At 29.9% G+C, this 22,221-nt stretch overlaps 2 protein-coding genes across 2 annotated transcripts in view; one reads left to right on the forward strand and one right to left on the reverse strand.

Moving 5' to 3' along the window:
• Positions 1-7,341: 7,341 nt before the first annotated feature.
• LOC107448196 (uncharacterized) lies at positions 7,342-18,004 on the reverse strand. The gene is made up of 2 exons (XM_016063311.5): positions 17,635-18,004; positions 7,342-11,470 (listed from the first exon to the last, which is right to left on the reverse strand). Exon 2 carries the CDS (start codon positions 11,341-11,343, stop codon positions 8,665-8,667), a length of 2,679 nt encoding a protein of 892 aa, XP_015918797.2. The 5' UTR covers positions 11,344-11,470; positions 17,635-18,004; the 3' UTR covers positions 7,342-8,664.
• LOC107448197 (glutamyl aminopeptidase) overlaps positions 17,910-22,221 on the forward strand; it is a 40,906-nt gene continuing 36,594 nt past the window's right edge. Inside the window, exons 1-2 of the mRNA XM_016063312.4 lie at positions 17,910-18,183; positions 21,020-21,650. Coding sequence (XP_015918798.2) covers positions 18,141-18,183; positions 21,020-21,650 — 674 coding nt within the window. The 5' untranslated portion in view covers positions 17,910-18,140. The remainder of the gene's footprint in view (positions 18,184-21,019; positions 21,651-22,221) is intronic.

The following is a 22,221-nucleotide window of genomic DNA, read 5'->3' on the forward strand; positions in this document are numbered from 1 at the left end:
ACTCTCACTTGATAATTTTTTTTTTTAACAAATTAGTTTGGATAAAAAAAATGTTATTAAGACTTTTGACTTTCCGGGGGCCCCATCCCTATAAACGGTTCTGACTAATATTGATAAAACCGCATGGTGAAGAAATTTCATTTTTCGTTAAATTCACAAAATAATTAATGAAATTAGGTTTGTTACATATTATCAAGGTAATTAATAATCTTCTGTTCGTTAATAAGTTCATAGTTGAAATTTATACAATAAGTTTCAAACTCTGGGTTCCGCAGTCGAAAAAAAAATTAGGAACCGCTGATATTAAGAAAAGAACCCGACATCGTGGTGAGAGTGATGACAGACTCCTGGATCATATCTGATTCAGATAAGAAAGGATCAGAATTGTTTAATGTTTTATCACCTCAAACGTGATGGTGAGGGGAGTTCTAGCCGTAGACAAACTATACTTCACCCAGAGCCTAACTAAGGCATGGGCATACGGGGCAGTTCCTCCCAAATCATTCTTTAATCGTTTCAGAAAGTTCTTTAATGAAGTTTCTTTTTTTTAAACAAAATATCAGTACGGCGTAAAATCCATCAGTTTTATGTAAGCTTCTTCTATCATATGAACGCCAAAAAAACTGCATTTCGTAAATCCATGGCTTTCTAGTGTGGAATTCAGCAAAATTTTTGCAATTACGATGGCGAACACATTCGGCGAATCAAAAGACTGAATTTTTGCATATTGTAAAATGCGATATGTTTACAAAAATACGGGCTTCTGATTGGCTTAATTGAGCCATCGTAATTGCGAAAATTTAGCTGATTTCCGCCATAATGTCAGCAAGTATATAAATTTTTCACAGATATATGACAATCAGTTATACCATTGTTGACCGTTTTATGCATCTTTAATTCAGTTAATGTAAAAGAAAATAATAAATTAATTAAAATAACATTGCTTTACATTTTCGAATTATAATTTTAAATAGCATTTTTGTCAAATTTTGGCTCTTCAGATGTGCTATATTCTTTTAATGATGGACATAGAGTTGTCAGAAAATCAATAATATGGACAGAACGATCTATCCTCTAACCATTGGAGGGGGAGGTCCCAATTAGCTTAAGTCGGTATAAACTATGAAATTAGTAATTTTTTTTTTAATCAAAAATGTAACATAAGACAAATTGCTGCGAAAAATTACGTTGTGAGAGGATCAAGTGACTCATATCACTGATTCAAATCATGTGATTTTGAGCAGTACTCGAATCAAGTGATTTGATTAAATTATTTTTATGAAGTGACTCGGATTACGGATTCGAATCATGCGATTTGGGTCACTTTTCAAATCAAGTGATTCAGATTGAAGATTAGAATCAAGTGTTTTAAATCACTGTTTCGGCTCAATGATTCGAAGAGATTCTTATAAAGTGATTAAAACCACTGATTCGAATCATGTGATTTGGATGTGATTGGATTCATATCACTAATTTTAATCATGCGATTTGGATCACTGATTCGAATTATGTGATTTGGATCAATATTTAAATCAAGTGATTCAGATCACTGATTCGAATTATGAAATGGATATAATTATTCAAATCATGTGATTCGAATTATTTTATGAAGTTATTCAAATCACTGATTCACTATTATTCGATTTGGATCACTATTCGAATCTAACTTAAATGTGATTCAGATCACTGATTCAAATCAAGTGATTCAGATCCCATTTCGAATCGAGCAATTTGGATCACTAAGTCTAATAACAAGACGTAAACGACTTAATTGCGAATTACTTGATTCAAATCAAATGCTTTAAAAAAATTCTAAGAAAGTATACTTACCAATTACTATTTTTCTTTTAACTTAATGTTAATAAAAGAAAATGTGTTATTCTTTCTCATTAATGAATTATTTCAAGTAAATTAAAATACTTATATCTTTCCTATAATTATATTGTATATCTTGCTAAATGCTATAAATACTTGTTTAACTACAGCAAATTTAAAGTAATTACAAAAGAAATGTTTTACTTATTCATCTTTTTCTATCTGAATTCATCGAATTCTTTAATAAGAAAATCTTGAGTTCTTATAAATGAATTCGTAAGAATCCCTTAATGTTTTACAAGGAATTTCTAACTGTATATGACATGCCATCAATGCGAAACAAAACTGAAATTTCAGAAACAATTATTCACTATAATTTAAATCCATTTCGATAAAATCAACTGATTCGAGTCACTGATCACCGAATCAATTCAGAAATCTGATTCGAATCGGTACCAAAGTCGAACCTTATCCCTGCAGGCCACACCAGATCATCCGGCACCTGTTACAAACTTTTTCAGTACTTTCCCGCTTTTTTTTTTTTCAATGGAACCATATTGAGCCACCTTATTTTTCTTTAATTATTTCCTCTGTTACTGTTTTATATAATGTTGTAATACAATATCTGGCCGAGTTTTTTAAGTTGTTAGTTAATAATAAGGGGGCATATATACATGTAGTAGTATACAAGCATTAATTTCGTCATTTTTAATGCTTTTGTAGGATATCGCAATGCTTTAATACGCCACCTGGAGAGAAGATCGATTCCATACCTTTGGCCCTTCCCTCTCCTCACTTGTATAGGAATATACTATGGTATAATATATTTTCCTTTTCTTAATTTTTTTCACTTTCAAATAAAACAAATATTTCTTAAAATTTCCATTTTAGAACTATATTTAATGTAGTTTTCAGTTCCATTTTCCCACCTTAAAAGATTTTAATCTATTATAAAATCAAGACAGAAACAAACGTACTTCCTTCTTCTATGACTCTCCACACACGCTTATGTTGAAAGCATGTGAAGTGTTGCCATAGGTAGAGAGTTCTGCTCAACGCCACCTGTAGCCCATTTCGATCGCCAATTACATTATTCACTTCGAAAAAATAATAATTTTAAGAAAAGGGTTATTTTATTTACTTTAAAATGCTGTCAAATAAATAAAAAAAAAACATTTATTTTCATTAAATATAATTTTTAAACAGTGACCATGACCGGGATACGAACCCTCGGGGCCAGCAATTTTTACTTCCCATCACTTAACCCAGCTGGTCACATTTGGCTGTCCTACTTGTAACAAGCGTTTTAAGTGAAAACCTGCAATGTTTGAATAGAGCCGTATTGTTCTGTGCCCCTGAATTGTAACTGTGCCACATTTTGGGCCCCTTCATTAGTCTATGATAATTTCCTTTGGTTTGATAACATAGAAACTCTTCATGACATAAATTCAAATGCAAGTGTTCTGGTCCGTTAGCCACTTAACATAACCTAGACACCAAATTTATAACTACTGCAGCAGAGACATGAAAAATAATAAAATGAACATGTATAATTTTAATTATTAGAAAAGGAAGAAAACATGAAATTTAATTTAAAAAAAGAGACAATTGCAATAAAACTTAAGAATTTATTTATAACAACAACAACAACACATTTTACAATATGATACTTTTCGTTCTTAAAATATGAATAATTTATAAGAAATATCTTTAAAATACATGTTTATAATTTCTTTTTATTCATTAAATTCATAAATAAAAACAAATGACAAAATGCATACAATACAGCAGTGATAGCTGAAAAATTCATAATCCAGAAAAATTAAAAAACATATAGTTAACTGTTAAGTACTCTACTCATAGTAAATGGTAAAAAGTTGTGGGGTTTTGGCCAGGGGGGAGATGAGAAACTTGATGCTATTTAGACATGTTATGTATTTTTTTTTTAAATAAAAACAATATAATGTTTAAATAATATATAATATATATGTAATAGTAATATATAATAATAATATAATATAGTATAATGTTTAAATTATTTCATTTCAATTACTTTTTCAAATTTTAGGTTTTTTGTTAGTTTTCTCTTTCAAATTTAAAACTTTGGCACCGTTTTATCACTTACTATATGAAGAATACTTGGCAGATTTAAATTCATTTTTTAAAATGCTTATTTATGATAAGTTTAAGTAAAAAGCTGCACATTAGTTCCGCGTGAAAGACAACTACAAAATAAATATTATTTAAATTTTTGTAAATCGTTACTTTTGCAATATAAAAAAATGCATAGTAGTATGCCACCATTGCTTAGTAATTTTAGACAATTGTAACTTGACAAAAAAAATTTTTTTATTCGCCATTGCAAGGCTGGATTACGCCATCTGGCATGAAGATCGGTTCCATGACTGACCCTTCCCTCTTCTCCACAAGCTAATGATGAAAGCATGCGAAGTGTTGCCATAGGCAGAGAGTCTACGCCACCTGTAGCCCATTTCAATCGCCAGTAAGAAAAAGAAAAGTTACAATTCTAACAAATAATTGGACATTTTGAAAACAATAATAATAAAAAAAAAATTTGTGGAATTTTAAAAAAAAAAAAAATTTTGGTGTTGCAATTTTGAAAAATCTTCTTTCCCTGTAAATAACATAAAACATTAACATAATCATGAAGGTCAGAATCAGAATGATGAGAAAAAGCAGGGAATAACAGGGATCGGAAAAAAAAAAGTGGGATACCAAAATTAAGGAAACATTAGGGGGGCTGTGGACCCTGCATATGTTTATCCACAATTCAAACATCATAACTAATAAACTACACAATTAACTAATAATTTCCAAAAAACTACATGAAGTTCAAGTAAATAATTAAATATATTTCAATGTCATGCATAATTGCACATAAAAAATTTAAATATTCTTAAAATCACAGTATGAATAAATAAATCAATAATTTTTCAGAAGAATGCTGAATTCAATTACAGTGGTTATCAGCATACATGTAAATATGAGTCAATGGCTACAAGGTTGCAATAACAGTTCTAACAAAATTTAAAACATATAACAAGCAATTTATTTAAAATTGATGTAATCAGAGCAGAAAGTAAGATGAATTTTAATTAATCCTCTCAGGAATTCAATCCTCTCTATTCTTTAAATATAAAGTAAAAAAGACAGATTGAGTTTTTTTATCTAAAATGGGAAAATAATAAAGACGGTAGAAATCTTTTCGAGTTATAGAGATTATAATCTGTTTTTCTCAGTTGCATAAGATTTCCTCTATGGTATAAAACTTGAATTTTATTTTAATATATATTCAATTTTTATAATTAAAAGAATTTCTATTTAATAAAAAGAAATGCTAGATATACAAATGTAGCTACATTGTAATTTAAAAAAAAGCACTAGGAAGAATCTAGGAGTTACTTTTCTTTTAGGGGTTCAATATGGAGTTAGAATCGTAATACAGTACAGATCCCGTTATCCGGAAATCAGAAAACCAGAACGAAATTCGATAAATTTTCTCGGCATTTTTAAAAAAAAAAAAATTTTTCTTCATAAGATTTTACGATTTTTCTTTCTTTTTTTAAAGATGTTTACCTTACCATCATTTTGGAAATAATCATTAGTGTATTACTTCATCGTTTTTTCTTATTTTTAAGTTTTCCAAATATATATATATACATTTTTAGTTGGCTTAACAATAATAAAAACGGCTTTTTGTAGCGATTCAGAAAACCGGAAAAATCAGTTATCCGGAATAGCGATTATCCCGAGGGTTCCGGATAATCGGTTCCCTACTGTATATTAACCCCTTGGCATATCATTAAATTTCTTGATATAGAAATGATCTTTGATTGCACTGTAAACAACAACTCACAACAGATTGTTGACAGGGATGCCAAAATAATTTTTTAAAAAAACGGTAAATAACTGCAAAGTAAATTTTGCAAATATTTGACTATTTTTGCTCGCTTTTTAAAAGGTATAGCATGATATAACTACTATAAAGTGGTGAATTATATAAGCCTACGAATTATTTAGAAATAGTGGTGGATAAAAATCTACTAAATTGAATTTATTAAACCAAGAATCACAATTGATAAACTACAACTTTAAAATATTTATTTGCTGTCCGGAGCAAGTTGGCATCTCTGTGTTGAAGACGCCTGAGACACGTCAATTATTGTTTTGACAGAAGAAACAAATCACTTCTACTAGACGTCTTCGTATGTCAAGGGGTTAAGTATTGCAAATCAACTATATGAATCTGATGTTCAACATTGGTTAAACGAAAAAATTTCTCACTGAATATCGAAAAGTTTTAGAGATTGTTTTAAGGTAAATTATACAGGGTATTTGCCACATTCTAGATTTTTAAATCCATGACTTTTCCAGACTTTCCATGACTAATTCCAAGAATTTTTCATGACTTAACAAAGTTACTATTTTCTCCAAAAAAAAAAAAAAACACACACACAACAATAAATTTAAAAAGGCATAATAATAACATTAATTGAAATGATAGGTGTAACCAAAATTGTTATATTCTGCATCTTCATATTTAGAGATTTTAAATTTAAAAAACTGAGTAAAGAAAGAGTTGAAGCAATAAAATAACTGAAAGAAAATACGAAAGCAAATAATTTTTTTCTTCTTTTTTTTCTGCAGAATTATATTTTAAAGATACTCTGCTTGGAAAGAAAAAAAATACTCCTGATTTTTCTGTTCTCATTTCGGAATTAAAAAAAAACTATAATAAAAATTCGAAAATCACAGAAGTTTAAAACATAATTCACTCTAGAATTGATGTTTTTTCTTTCATTTTTAGAAAGAACACCACAATTTTTAAAGAACATGACAAAAACATTTTATATTATAATAAAATATGACTGTGAGTGGGATTTTGTTACAAATTAAAATATTTGGAACACTGTGAATTTGGAAGGGGAGGAGAGTAAATTCCATTTTAAAAATTAGACTTTTTGGCAATCTTAATCCATGACTTTCCATGATTTTTTTTTTTTTTTTTTAAATAGTTAAAATTATAACTTTTTGTGAAATTTTTTTTTTCAATACCGAAATACATGACTTTCCAGCTGTGCGGATACCCTGATTATAGTACATAATCAGGGTATCAGCGCAGCTGGATTATCTATCATAGTTATGGAATGATCAAAAATTAAATTCTGATGATAAAAATAAAACCTTTTGAATATACTGTGTGCCATTGTATTAAAATATCTTATGTTTAACAGATGCTACATTAATAAATGCTTATGTAAATCAAATGAAAAATGAATTAATTATAAAGTACACTATTAGCATTTCATTGCAAAGATTTGGATGAGTCATTTTACATCTATAAAAGTTACACATTTCTTTTAGAAACTTTTTTTTAAAATTAAGTTTAAGAAATCTGAAAAGCATTAACGATAGATCGCTAAGGGTGGCAAAACAGTACTTACTCAACATATAAATACATAAAATAACAGTTGAAAATTAAAATACTTAAAAACATCAATTGAAAGGGAAACATCTAAAACTGACAACAGGAAAGAAATATTCCATTTCAGTCTTTTAATTGAAGAAGATTCAATCTTCTTTCAATCATGGAACTTTTATTTCTGACCAAAGGTAAACAAATAAACTAAATTGTCAAGGTACACTTTAAAAGGAAAAGTTACCCACGAAGATAGTGTTGCTTATTTTTTTTCTCTCTTTTAGAATGGCTATTAAATTCGTAGAACATTCTCTCCGCTTATGCTCTGAAATATTACGAGTTCTTCATAAAATAACTTAATAATACAAAGTCAAAGTGATTTCAAACCGATAAACAAAGAAATAAATAAACATTAGTTTTTCACACGGTTTTCCCTTGAGATTTCATTAGCTTCAGGGCACTTTTAATTTTTTAGTCTTTATATTTTCAGGCTTTTTAAAATACTTGCTTCCAGGAACACATATAATTTGAGCCTGGCAGTCATATATTATTCAACCTTACTGTTTGGTTATGCAGTATATATTTTCATACTAATAACTAATAATTATAACATACTAATCATACTCTGATCTAAAATTCATTTTTATAATTTAAAATTAACTATGAATTAAATTTGTAATAATTCATTCTTTTGATTAAAAACTGCGAATTAAATCTAGTTTGCATGTTCTGTATTGGCTTATTCAGGGTGTGTAGTCAAGTCTCTCAACAAAAAATACGCACCTTTTAGGTACTTTTTAAGCACTCAAAAATATTTTTAAGCACTACATACATTAACAAAATGCAAAATAATTTTCAAAGACTTTACATGATCATGAAAAAATAAATAGTTTCTGACAAAGAACTCTTTTCTTGATTATATTAGCCATTATAAAATGATCGAGAGATTTTTCAGTTTGATGTCAGAGGGTGGAAAATGAAGTCAGAAATTGAAAATATCTTGCAAAATGCAGCAGAGTTGCACATGAGAGTGCAATAATCTTACCGAACCCTGCTCAGTAGACACACGTGCAACTCGCAAGCATTTCATCAAACAAGTAAAATGAATAGCGCTTTCATACGCTAGACCAACAGTACGCGAATTAAATTGTGGTTGAATGAATTGTGAAAACGTTGTATAGAACAATGTGAAAAATTCGCTTTTGCATAATATGTGGCGAAAATCGACACATTAAAGAAGAAAATTTCATTTTCGAAAAGGGAAAATTAAGCACTTTTTAAAAACATTATGCACCATGTTATTGTTTTCGTTCCTCTGTATAATAAAAATTTCAAGCTAAAATCTGTAACTCAAATCAAGAATTTATTTCAAATCAAGAAGCCAGCAAGAATTTTGAGTCCTTGGTTCTTCACACAAGTCCATACAAGTTGTGATGTACAGACTTTTTGTGTTTTAACAATTTACTCTCCAGATAAAACTTTTCATTACAAATGGGACAAGAAAACAACTGTTTTCTCTTATGACATTTGCTGTGTTCTTCTAGACTTGTAGTCGAAGGAAAGAATTTTTTGCAAGTTTTGCACCTTAGGCTATCAGAAATAGTTTTCATATGATGGTGATGCTTCAGTATTCCACTGTTGAAGAAATGCTTAAAACAGATCAAGCATTTGAACCTCTCAATACCTCCGTGGCATCTTCTATGATCCCCGATAAACTGTAAAGAATGGAACTTTCTATGGCAAATCGTACACGCAAAGGCAGGTTGAATAATCTTTTTCAATCTGGAATCACTTTTCTTAGAGCGTTGAGAATTATATTTACTTGATTGAGGAGAATTACTTAAAGATGGAATACTGTGTCTTTGTTTTGAATGAGAATTACTCGTAACAGATTTACCATGCTTTTGTTTTGATGCAAGGGAATAACTTGAATCAGATAGATCTTTTTTTGAAGAATTAATCAAGGGAGATTTACCATGCTTTTGTTTTGATGGAAGGGAATTACTTGAATCAGATATATCTTGTTTTGAAGGAATAGAATGACTCAAGGGAGATTCACCATGCTTTTGTTTTGATGGAAGGGAATTACTTGAATCAGATATACCTTGTTTTGAAGAAAGAGAATTACTTGAATCCGAGAGATCTTGTTTTGAAGAAAGAGAATGACTCAAAGGAGATTTAATAGATACTAATTTTGATTGAGGAGAATTACTCAAAGGAGATTTAGTTGATAATTTTGAAGGAGAAGAAATACTCAAAGAAGTTTTAGCAAGCATTTGTTTAGATGATGAGGAATTACTTGAGGCAGATTGAGCTTGTTTTTGCTTTGATTGTGGAAAATTATTCAAATCAGATTTAGCAGACATTAATTTTGAAGGAAGGGAATTACTCGAGGTAGAATTAGCAGATATTTGTTTGAATGAATGCTCTTTTATCGACAATTTTTTTGAATTTTGCTTTGAATGACTATATGAAGCTCTAGATATTTTCACATGATTATGATGCTTTAAAACTCCACTATTGAAAAAATGCTTAAAACAAATTAAGCATTTGAATCTTTCAATACCGCCATGGCATCTTCTATGATCGCTAATAAACTTCAAAGAATTAAACTTCCTATGACAAATTGTGCACCGAAAGGCAGGATTAATTAGTTTCTTTTTTTCAGGAAAATAATTCTTAGATCTCACGAAATTTTTTTGCGCTTGTTTGATATTTGAGTCAGAGGAAAAGTGCAGAGCAGATTTACTGGGTTTTTGCTCAGATTTAGGAGAAATATTTGAGGCAGGTTGCCGAAATGCTAGTTTTGATTTTGGGCCAGAATTATTAGATTTTTCTTTTTCTTTGGAAGAATTTTTCAAAACAGATATATCTGATTTTTCTTTTTCTTTAGAAGAATTTTTCAAAACAGATATATCCGATTTTTCTTTAGAAGAATTTTTCAAAACAGACATATCAGATTTTTGTTCTGATTGAGGAGCAATAATCAAGGCAGGTTTATTGGATTTTTGCTCCGTTTGAGGAGCAATAAAAGATATATCGGATTTCTGTTCCGATTGAGGTGTAATAACCAAAGCAGATTCATTAGACTTTTGCTCGAATAGAGGAGTAATAACTAAAGCAGATTTTGGTTCCAAATGAGGAACAATAACCAAAGCAGATTTTGTTTTTAATTGAGCAGAATTAACTAAAGAGGTTTCAGTAGATTTTAATTTTGACTGTGGGCAGTTATTCAAATTAAATTTTTGCTTTAATTCAGACAAATCATTAAAAACACTTTGTTTAGGTGCCTGTTTAGTTTCTTCAGCAGATGAAACAGCAGGTTGCTGTTGAGATGAATTGCTTGTTGAAGAAGGAAGAGCAACATGATCAGCCCGAATATGTGACGTTAAAAAGTAATTCCTCTTAAATTTTTTGCCACAAACTTCACAAACGTACGGTTTCTTTTTAGATTTGTCGATCTTATGTTTATACAACTCAGAAGCGGAGACATACGGTTTTCGGCAACAGTCACAGAAGTAAGAATCCTGACGAATATGAGTCGTCATGTGTTTGATGCTGTCGAGGTCAGATTCATACAACGCTATGAATCCACAAATGAGGCATTCATTTTCAACAAAATACTGCAATATAGGTTCTAAAAGTTTTTTACTAATATCTGATTCACTCTGAACTTTTTTTTCTGACGATCTCCTACGGCCCTCTTTTAGACCACAGCTTTTACTGCCTGATTTATTTGATAAGGTATTTTGAACACCCAATAGAGATGGTAGTGTAGAATTTTTAATTTCTTTTGGCACATTTAAAAAGTAAACATTTTGGTCATCTCCTGCACTAGATGTATTAGCAGGAACCAGGCCAGGTACCTGGTTACATTGAAGAGACATATCTTGATTTGTAGAATCGCCATTTTCAAAAATGTAAGAAGTTTCCATTCTGTATTGCATTCCAGTGCGTGGATCATTTACAAAGCATACCTCAACTTTGTATGGTTTTCCAAACTGTTCTGGTGAGGTCAGTTTGGAAAATGCTTCGTTTGACCACATATTAACTGGAGATATGCGGGTTACGGCCCTCATTGAATTCATTTTAGAGCAAAATTATTGAAACAGTTACGAGTTCACTTTTTCTCTAATGCACTTCAAAAAGGAGCGCCACAATGTTTTCCATTGTTGCCACAAAACTATCCTCTCCAGAACATCAAAAGGGTCAACCCTAAAATAATTTATAAAAACATTATATCAAAGAAAATGGTTACTAAAATTTGTTACAAATTTGAATAAAACTAAAACATGTCACATGGAAACGCATATACAGTAGAGTCCCAATTATCCGAGCCCCAGTTAACCAAGTTTCTGCTTTAACCGAGCTATCAAATATTTCAAGGATATTTTTCTGTTCTAGTTTATTTTTAAAAAAACCGCTGAAAAAAAATCTGAATTTTATCTTCCAAACACTCAGAAAAACAAAATCCAACAACTTGGTCTGATGAAATTATTGTTAATATCATCAATAATGATAATGAATCTAGCGAAGATGATGAAGACAGTGATTATTAAAATCAACATATAAAAATCTCTCATACAGATGGACTAAAAGCTATCGAATGTACTATTGAATATATAGAACAACAAAAAGAGGCGACACCAGCCTTCCTGTAATCCCTAAAAAAGACGAAACATTACTACAGAAAAGCGCCAAAGTTACGTAGAACGAAAAACGATTAAGGACTTTTTTTAAGTAAAAACTATTTAATTCTCGTAAAGTATGCTTTTTAAATGTTTTTTAGCAAGCTTTTTAATTATAATATGAATTGTATGTGGTATACTCGTATACTTTTTGTATTTCTTAAATATACCTTCTCTTTTTCTTTCCGTTTTTATACGCTTCGTCTTAACCGAGTTTTTCGATTATCCGAGTTTGTTGCGGTCCTCATTAACTCGTATAATCGGGACTCTACTGTATCATCATTTCCACAACTTCTTTAGCTTCAAAGCAAAGAATAAAAGAGAAACATAAGGATTCAAAAGAAATTACAAACAATTTAGGATACAGAAAAGAGAGGAGTGGCTCATAAGGTACAGAAGAAACAAAAGAATATGGTGGGAATCAGGATGTAGAAAATAAAATTCTTGATATTTGGAAAAAATGACACATTGTAAAGTTATTCTATATTAAAATCACCAAAATATTTCAAAATGAAAAATGATCTTTTTAAATCTAAGAATAAAAAAGTTTTTTTTTTGTTATGTTTCACGTCTCGGAATATTCATTAAACACTTCTCTAGCCCTGTGACAGAATTTTTTCAAGCCATCTACGACAAAACTCTCTAGCACTAATATCTCTCTGCAAAATACTTATAATAATAATAAACATATATTTTACTAATTTAAAATAACAAAAAGGCTGTGTTTATAAAAGAAAAAAAAACTATATTATCTTTTTAATTGAACATGCAATAATTTTTTATTCTAATACGATGGGTAAGATTCTCGCATTTTGTAGGAAAGGGGGAACGTGCAAATTATTTCCTTCTTCATATTTTGTAAATAATCATAAGAATAAAAAACATAATTAAAGATCATGAAATCGGCAATAGTAATTGGTAGAAAAAAGATTGATGATGAAATCAGGCGAATCGGATTACTTAAAGTCTGTGTTTCGTTTCGAGATTAGGTTGCTGTAATAAGTAATAAAAAATATCAGATTTAAAAACTGTGAAGATATCAATAGCAATAACTGCCAAAAATTCAATAGAATCATTGTCTTAAAAAGTAAACACTCAAATGCATGATTTGAATATTCCATATAGTTTGAAATATATCGGGATATTTCAAGACTGTGGAAATCAACATCAACAACTGCCAAAAATATGATCGAAACTTGCATCGATTTACAATACTATCGGCGTAAATTGAGCATGTCCAAAAGTGAGTAAATGCATAATTCAAATATTACGTAAATTTCATGTTGATTGGGTAATTTTAGAAAGATTGCATTGTAAATTTCTGTAAAAAAGAAAAGTAATATTTTTTACTTTTTAAAAGAAAATCTTCTGTAACGTTCTGTGACGATGTCGCCGTGTCCCTGCAATTCTGCCATGGGGATGGTACTTCATGTTTAATAATTGTTCGGTATCTAGCCGCATTTTAGAAGCGCTCTTAGTTTGTAATTATTGTAACTGTTCAGTGAAAAACAATACAATGTGACATGTTATTGAAGTCGCATTGTGAGAGGAGAGAACATTGAGTTATTTATATGTGATTCAAAAATTAAGAGTTGTTACAGTTCATTTTAAATTATTTGGATAGATATTATTTATTACATGAGAATACCTGGTCTGTGCGACCATTCAGTAACCTCTGGATTTTAATATAATATGAGAAAAACAACTTTTGTTTTGTGTCTGAAAGCAAGAGAGAATCCTGTAACCACTTGTGAATTAGTTTATATGATAATTTCCTCCCATAAGATAATCTGCGTTATTATTCTTGTTACTTTGGGATTATCCTGTCAATGCTCTCAAAAAAGCACAAAACCTTTGGTGCCATCGTAATGCTAAGCTATTTCCAAAATAAATATTCTAAACACATTAAATTTATCAAATAATAATAATACAGTACAGAACCCGTTATCCGGAAATCAGAAAACCGGAAAACCAAAAAACCGGAACAAAATACAACAAATTTTCCCGCTATTTTAAAAAAAAATTATTTTTTTCCTCATAAGATTTTAGGATTTTTCGTTCTTTTTTTAAAGATGTTTACCTTACCATCATTTTGGTAATAATCATTAGTGTATTACTTCATCGTTTTTCTTCTTTTTAAAATTATTTCCAATTTTTGTGTTTTTTTTTTTGTTGGGTTTAACAATAAAAAAAACGGCTTTTTGCAGCGATTTAGAAAACCGGAAAAATCAGTTATCCAGAATATCGATGGTCCCGATCGTTCCGGATAATCGGTTCCCTACTGTAATAGCAGAAAAAAATGCAAATGCAAAAATACGTAATGAAAAAGTGTAATATAAAGAATTAAAATGAAGTAAAAACCTCTATTTTTCTATTTTTTATAATTGCACATTGAATTATTCTTGAATCTAACTATATATATTATTATAAATCATTTAGGCAGCTAAAAATCTTTGATAACTTTTAAAGTGCAAATAAATAAGCCAATATCCTCGTGTAGTCTCAAATTAGAATTGTTTTGCAGAGGAGTAAAAAAAAAAAGAAGTATTTTTAAACAGGCTAAAGAAAAGTAATTCATAAAGTAGGGTGACCCGGGGTAATTCACGATCACTCTGTTTCTGGGGTAAATAATGATCACCTAAGTTTTATTTTAAAAAAATATTTTTTTTCTAAATTTGAGACATGGACAAGAATGCTTGTACACTTTACTAAGGTATAAATAAATTTACTTAATAGTAGTTTTTTGCTTAATCTAACAAAATAAGTATCTTTTAAACTGCTTTCCGTATTTTCCATTTCAAAGATGGGTTTCAAAAAGTGCACATTTCTGCAAAGATCCCCCTCCTTCTCTTAATAATAAATATTTTGAGTTACTTTCTTTTTCTTTGATATGAAAATAGTGAAAGCTCTTGTTTAATTGTTTCACATCTACTGTAAACATTATAATTGATTATAGGAAACTATATCAAATATTGCCCCCTACAGATGGGGTAATTATTGATCACTGGGGTAATTTCTGATCATTGTCATTTCTTTTCATAAATAGTATTAAAATAAGCTAATAAATAGCTGATTGTCTTTTCTTAAGTAACAGTTCATATTTATCAAGTGGTACGACTATAAAATATATTTTAGCTCAATTTAATCACAAAATTTGTTTTTAACCATATGCTAGACAAATGTGTTCCGATTTGTCGTACCTTGCTTCTATCTTAATTTTATGTGTGTACATTGTTAGAATAATTTTTAAGTTTATAAATTAGCATAATATAAATATGGTGAGAAATTATAAGCCTAAAAAGGATACTAAGGTTCTAGAAAGCAAAATTAGTTCTAGTAATTAAAATTTCTTAATTAATAAATTTCTTTTAATGATTGAAAATGAACATTTCAATATGAGAGCTGCTGCCAGAGCTGTTGACATACCTTATTTAACTTTACACTCTCCTTTAATGAAGTTACAAAATCCAGCAAAAGTAACCCATGTGGAAACTCTTTCTTATATTCCAGCAGAACATGAGAATGAGTTGACTGCTTGCCTAAAATGTATGGCACGATAGAAAGATTTTTGGAAAATTTAAAGTGTTAACCTTTATTTTTGCTTTTTAAATAAATTGTTTTATTAGCTGCTTAAACATATATTTTTGGTTCATTTGTTTGATCTTGATGTCTTATTTGTTAATTACCATTGTATAATTATTTTTAAACAGCCCCTTTATGATTAAAACTGGTGATCAGTAATTACCCCAGAAGTGATCAGGAATTACCCCAGAAAGGATCAAGAGAAGGAGTAATTCCTGATCACTAAAAATTTTAAATATTTTAAATTCTAATTAGATTTTCAAACAAAACAAGGTAGCCTAGGACTCATCTCATATAGCCTCAAACGTCCAGTAAATATTATAATTCTATCTTGAATAGTTTTCTTACAAAATAGATGCTTGCATTTTTTGATCAGGAATTACCCCAGGTCTCCCTAAAACATTGCAATTAAAAATTTGCCGTTATTAGGCAGAAGCTACCTTTTGGCGATGATATCGGGTTTGGTGAAAATGGTTGACAGGATAATCCCAAAATACATTATTTTTCATAAGTTTTATTTTCAAAATGTTTAAAAACACAAGGAAAAACGATTTGCATCTTGCTGCTACAGAGTTAAAAGAGACAATAACAGAAAAGATGTCAATTACAGAAGTAACTAACATCATAAAAAATACACAGAAATTCAAAAAATTACCTGAGTTTGTATTGAATCTTATAAAAGGAATTATCAAGAAAATAAAAATTTAGAATTACAATTGCTCAAAAAGTGTCAGCCAGTGTAGCTTTATTGTCATGAACTATGTCTAAGGAATCAGCAATGGGTTTTAACTGTGATTCTTAAACCTGCTGGTACAAGTTGTATTTTCAAGCTGCAATATTTTTGACTCAACATCACGATCTTCGCAGATTTTTGCACATGCAGATCTGTTTCTAATAAAGGTGTTAATATACGTGAGTTGACTATTCCAGTGTGTATCATTAAGAAGTTCAGGTTAAATAAAAAAATAATAAATGTCCCCCCCCCCACAGCATTGGAAAAAATACAACTACATTAGAAAATAAAGTTTCCAGATCTCTTCTTTTTAACTGATCATTTTGCATTTTTATTTACTCATTATGTAGCATAAGCCTGAATCATTTCTTACAAATTTTAAACAGTATTATGATTAGAATTTTGTAAATATATGTCCATAATCCAATTAATATCTAATTACATTGTACATTTTTGAGATTAACCTTTTTTTTTACTTTACTAATGTTGTCCTCTAACATGGCATTTTTAAGTCTTTGTGGTCAGATGTCAAAAAAAAGTTTCCACATTCTTGGTATTTATTAATAACAGTAATGATCGTTACTAAAAATTTTGTAATAAATATATATATGAACATATTAAACTTGCTCTTATGAAATTTAAATTTTTGCAAAATTTAAATTATTTAGAATTTATAAATGAATAATATTGAAATCAGATGATCTTGAATCATAAAATTCAGAATAATTTCTAGATTTCAGAGACTTCGAATCTAGAACAATTTATATATTTTGTAAATTTCAGAAGCTTTGTTTACTTTCAGAATGCCATAGCACATTATAGAAAGAAAAAAAAAATCAAGAAATAATAATAAAAAATGTTTACCTCAGTTGAAAAAATTAAATGAAGGAAAGAGCTTGCCGAAATTTAGGTTCATAATTTTATTAGCTACGAAATAGTTTTTGCGATTGTTTATGGTTCTGTAAAATTAAAAATCCTACAATAATTTTTTTTTTATCGCATTCGAAAAAATTAAACGAAGGAAAAAATTTACATAACTTTAGGTTATAGCTTTATGATCTATTATATAGTTTCTATGATATAAGGCGTGGATCTGCAATAGTAACTATTATCATCCAACGATAAAATTCCTAAACAAATACGTAAATCCGATAGCATTGTCAAGAAAATTTAACTGATGAAAAAGAGAAATTCATAAAACACAAACTGATTATAGTTAAAAAAGAAAACAAAGGAGAGAAATCCAAAATAACACAACATTTTGCTAATTTTAAAATTAAGATTTGATTGCAATCAGAAAATCTCTTTTCATCATAATTCTTTTAAAAATCCTATTAAATGAAAATTACAAGCCATGCAGTTTTGCATCAACCTACCTCAATAAAACAGATGCTTTATGATTTTTTGTTAATTTAAGGAAAAGCTAATTTTATTGCAGAAGTCTGAAACTTGATAGATGCTTTTGTGTTTTTCATTAATTTAAGGAAAAGCTTATTTTATTGCAGAAGCCTATAAAATCCACAACTAGAGTGCATTAGCTTATAGCTTCTGTTTTAAAATTAAGAGAGAACAGTTTTACCATGTAAGCTACAAATAAATTATATAATCGAACAAAATAAAGTATTATCCGCATTATCCTCTGCAGCATCAATTTATCAATAAAAAGAGTCAATAATCAATTGGATGTTGATTGAATACAGCCTGACCATAGACTACTTGTTGATCTATTTTGAGTTTAGTTCGGGTGGGGAACAATAGCAAACAATATGTCAATTGAGATGTATTGTGTGCCCGCATGTAGAATTCTGAGCCAAAATTAATCGTCGTTTAAAGTTACATTGAAAAATTCTGTTGCTTTTTTTAAGGTTTAAAAATATTCACTATGATGAATGAACCAGAAGTCGATGATGTTGCATTTTTAACCGGTACAGCTTTAGCTTTCTCATTAAATGTAACTTCTATAAATGTTACTCATGACATTTCAACGAGCTATAGACACCGAAATTTATGAAAACCCATTTACTCTTTTCATTTTATTTTATGTGTTTTTCTTACAGTGTTAAATATTATATACAGTGTCGGTTTTCAGTGTTAAATATTAAAGAGGGATAAAAAAAAATAGTTTATTTTATCTGTTTGGAAGCTTTCCGCTTCGGTTTCAACTCTAAACTAAAAAACATTAGAAAAAATTTATCACTTAGCCACTCCTGGGTAAACCACGAAATTTCCCCCCCCCCCCAGTTTTTTCACAAGTTTAAAAACGTCTTGGCGAGGGTAGTAGGCATGAACAGATACTGATAGAGAAATGTCCCCGTCTGTTTACTTGGGTTACAGGGCCAGCTATTAACTTCAGTTAAATTTTTCTGTGGCCAATTAGAGAGATGAAATAATTTCTGGGCTGAGATCCAAGCTTAATAAATTGATATACAGTGTTTAAATATATTTTCAATGTATCAGTAAAAATTCAAAAACGAAATGGGCAAAGATGCCTTTAAAACTAACATATGTTTTTTATTGACTTCTTGGAAATGTTTTCTAAGCTAGGACGAATTGTGAAAAAAACTTACTTATAAATAGTTCAAAAGTATTTATTATTGTTTTTCAACTTTATAGATGAAGAGCTTAGTTGCAGAACCATTTATTTAATTCTGACTTTTTTATAAAGGAAGATTTTAATTTTTTTTGTACTTAGCATTTCTTTGTTTTCACTGACGACTTTTAATGTTTTTCATCAAATATAACTTTGTTTGTAAAGATAAAATAATTATACATATATTTAGGCTTATATTCATAGAATGAAATTTTAGCTATCTTAATTTGTAACAGACTACTGCAAAATTTTATCTAGCCATGTTAGTCTGAAAACTGATCAAAAACTCAACTTTCATGGAGTAGATGTTTAACCTAATTCTTGATTTTAAAAAGGTATTCTTTATTTCTGGGGTCAAAATGTTAAGTCATTTCAATACATCTGAAATATTTCTAAAATTAAATACAAGTATTTTTATTAACCTTAATATTAAAAATGTTTAGTTATAGCTCTTGAAATACAAAAATTTGATCTAATAAATGCTGAATTCATCCTCTCATTTTTTGCAGAAGTGGGCAAATTATCTTTTTCAGATAGAACACAAAATGTTTAGAATTTTCGCCAGAGGATACTTTAAAAATTTTCAATAGCTGGGGCCACGAACAAGAAAAATTTAAACAAAGTGAAGTTCCTTAAAAAAAGTTCAAGAGGTAACAGTAGGGCCAGGGTAGCCTGGTTGGTAGGGCATTGGGCCCATGTCAAAATGGTCTCGGGTTCGGTCCTAGAGGGTCGAAAATTCTCCGTGTAGTAAATGGTGACTGATGCACGTTAAATTTGTCGAGTTGTGAAGTCCTCCGTGTTTGCATAACAAGTCATACCTGTGGGGCTACTGATCCAGGAGTTTCCTTGTCTTCTGGGTTGGTTAAGTATTACAAGGCTGCAGACATTAGTAGTCGTAAACCCAAAATTGGGTCGGCTGTTCAACAGCTGTTATAATATAAAATAAAAAGGGATCGCAGTAGGTTATCACCCCATAAGTTCTCCTGTTTTCAAATATCTCAATAATTTTGAATCTTTATAAATAGCTCCACAGTTATCTAGCTGATCCATCAGCTCATTCTTTTTATCATAGAGGGATAGGCAGCCACAGTAAGGCTACCAATAGAGATGGGCACCAGGCAATTATTCCCGATAAATTAACAAAAAGCAATTACTGCTTCTATTTAATGTTTGTCAGGTGTAACTAAAAAACAATTATATCTTACATTTGGTTTCTATTTTAGTTTATAGTTTATCCTGGTGTGTTGACCGCATAATTAGTTTAGAGGTCAGAAAGGAGGTTTCTTATTTTTACAACCAATTTCAAGCAATGTTTTGCTCTATTTCTACCATTTTTTTTTAAATCAGAAATGATTAGGTCATGAGTAGAAAGATCAGCAGCATCTTCCTCGATGCCTGTTTCCATATCACATAATAGTTGCTTTGACAGTTTAGACAGGTGGGCAAAAGCAAAGTAGCACCAATTTTTGTATGAAAAACCCAACTAAAAAAATCACGTGAAAATTAAAGTATAAAAATTTCACAATCATGAATGTTTTCAACAGTCTATATCAAACCCAGACCTTCATACAAAGACAAAGCAAGAGACATTCGTGAATATCATCAAAAAAAGAAGGGGAAAGTGAAATTGTCACATTCTAAGAATGCCTCCCTATAAAATTCGGGCAGTATTCTGAAAATATGGGTGTCATATTCAGGTGATAAATGGGATTAGGTAATAGGTCAGAAGTGATCTGTTTTAGCTGAGCAATAAGAAGAAGGTATTCCGGACCTAATGCTGCTGGTTTTTGGGTACTTCCACAAAAATACACCTGTCAAGAATGGTATCTTTTCAAAATCCTCATAGTTAAATGAGCACTTTCGAAAATCGTAATTATCTTAACAAACTGACACCTTTCCAGAAAGAATAAAAAGTAACCTGATCTGATATTTTTTAATAAGCATGAGTGTCCCTTTTTCAGAAAAATAAGCACATTAATATTTTGTTAGAATCATGAATACATGCAAAATGGCATGTACCCCAACTTATTCACATTCGCAGGATTAAAAATTACAAATTGTGATTACAATTCTGATAATCGTAGTGGTGGCTACGCCACAGTATTATGTTATTTGTACTTTATTATATTTTTAGGTTAAAATATTTATTTCATAAATAATTGATATTTCAGGTGAAAACATCAAGAAGCAAGTGATTTACACCCACCACTCTGGCAATGATAAAATAAGAAGGCTGATTTGTTCCAAGCAGCAAACATTCTGCGTCACTGCTGCTGTTCTTACAGTTCTTCTGATTATTGCTGCCATTGCTTCGTTTGCAAGACCCATTCCAAGGTGTCCTCTATCCACTTCTCCGATTGAATTCCACCATACAACTCTCCCTCCCTCTAAACAAGTTCCTAAATCCAAAACCGGGGAGACGTTCCCCTGGCACGATATCCGTTTACCTCCTTTCATTGTTCCTATCCACTACAATTTATTTATGCATCCGAACTTGAACACCTTTGAAAATACTGGTAGCGTCAATATCACCTTTATGGTGACCATGCAAACGAATTTCATCGTTTTGCACTCGAAGGAGTTGAATTTGTCCCGTACGGCTGTGCTCGAGGGTGAGGAGCGTACGATTCCCATTGTACAAAAACTGGAGTTTCCGGTTCATGAGCAGTTTTATATCGAAGTGGGAGAAACTTTGAAGCCTTATCAAGAATACATCCTTTGGATTGATTTCAAGAAAGCTCTCCAAGAGAAGCTCGAAGGATTTTATGTTAGTTCATACAAAGATGCTGAGGGAGAGAAAAGGTAAAAAAAAAAATTTTACACAATTTATGAATCAATCTTAGTCAGAGTTGGCAAGGTTTAGGACAGAACGGATTAATCCACAGTTTAAATCAGGGCTTAAACCGCCCTGTCCAAAAAACTTCTTTTTCCAAAACTGTCCAAGATCCTTTTTTTTTAATTATGTCACAAATAAAAAATTGTGAAAATAAAAGTTTAATTTTTGAACAAGAAACTGTTTTATTAAAAAAGTTTATTATTATTTTTAATATTACATTATTTATCCTTATGCAAAAACATAATTTATCAGTTTTAAAAGCATATTTATTCATATTTAAAGGATAAGGTATTCGATTTTGTTGTTCAATAAATTGTGGAGCTTCAAAACTAATAAATATTTTCCTGTTATATTTTATTATTTTCTTTTAATAAGTTAAAGCAAATTGCGTAAAAATATCAAATATTAATTAATATATGTAATTGTCTGTACAATGTTTAAAACCTATAGAATTTTGACCTTTTACCAAAGTATAAGGTTTTGGGCGCTTTAAGACAGTTTAGGGTAGTTTTAGTCAGTTTAGGACAGTTTAAGAAA

This window comes from Parasteatoda tepidariorum, chromosome 5 (assembly GCF_982258835.1).
Source record: "Parasteatoda tepidariorum strain Cologne lab strain chromosome 5, Ptep-v5.0, whole genome shotgun sequence".
Taxonomy (NCBI): domain Eukaryota; kingdom Metazoa; phylum Arthropoda; class Arachnida; order Araneae; family Theridiidae; genus Parasteatoda; species Parasteatoda tepidariorum.

Coding starts and splice junctions, on each gene's coding strand:
- LOC107448196 (XM_016063311.5), bottom strand. CDS start 11,343: ATGAATTCAATGAGGGCCGTAACCCGCATATCTCCAGTTAATATGTGG.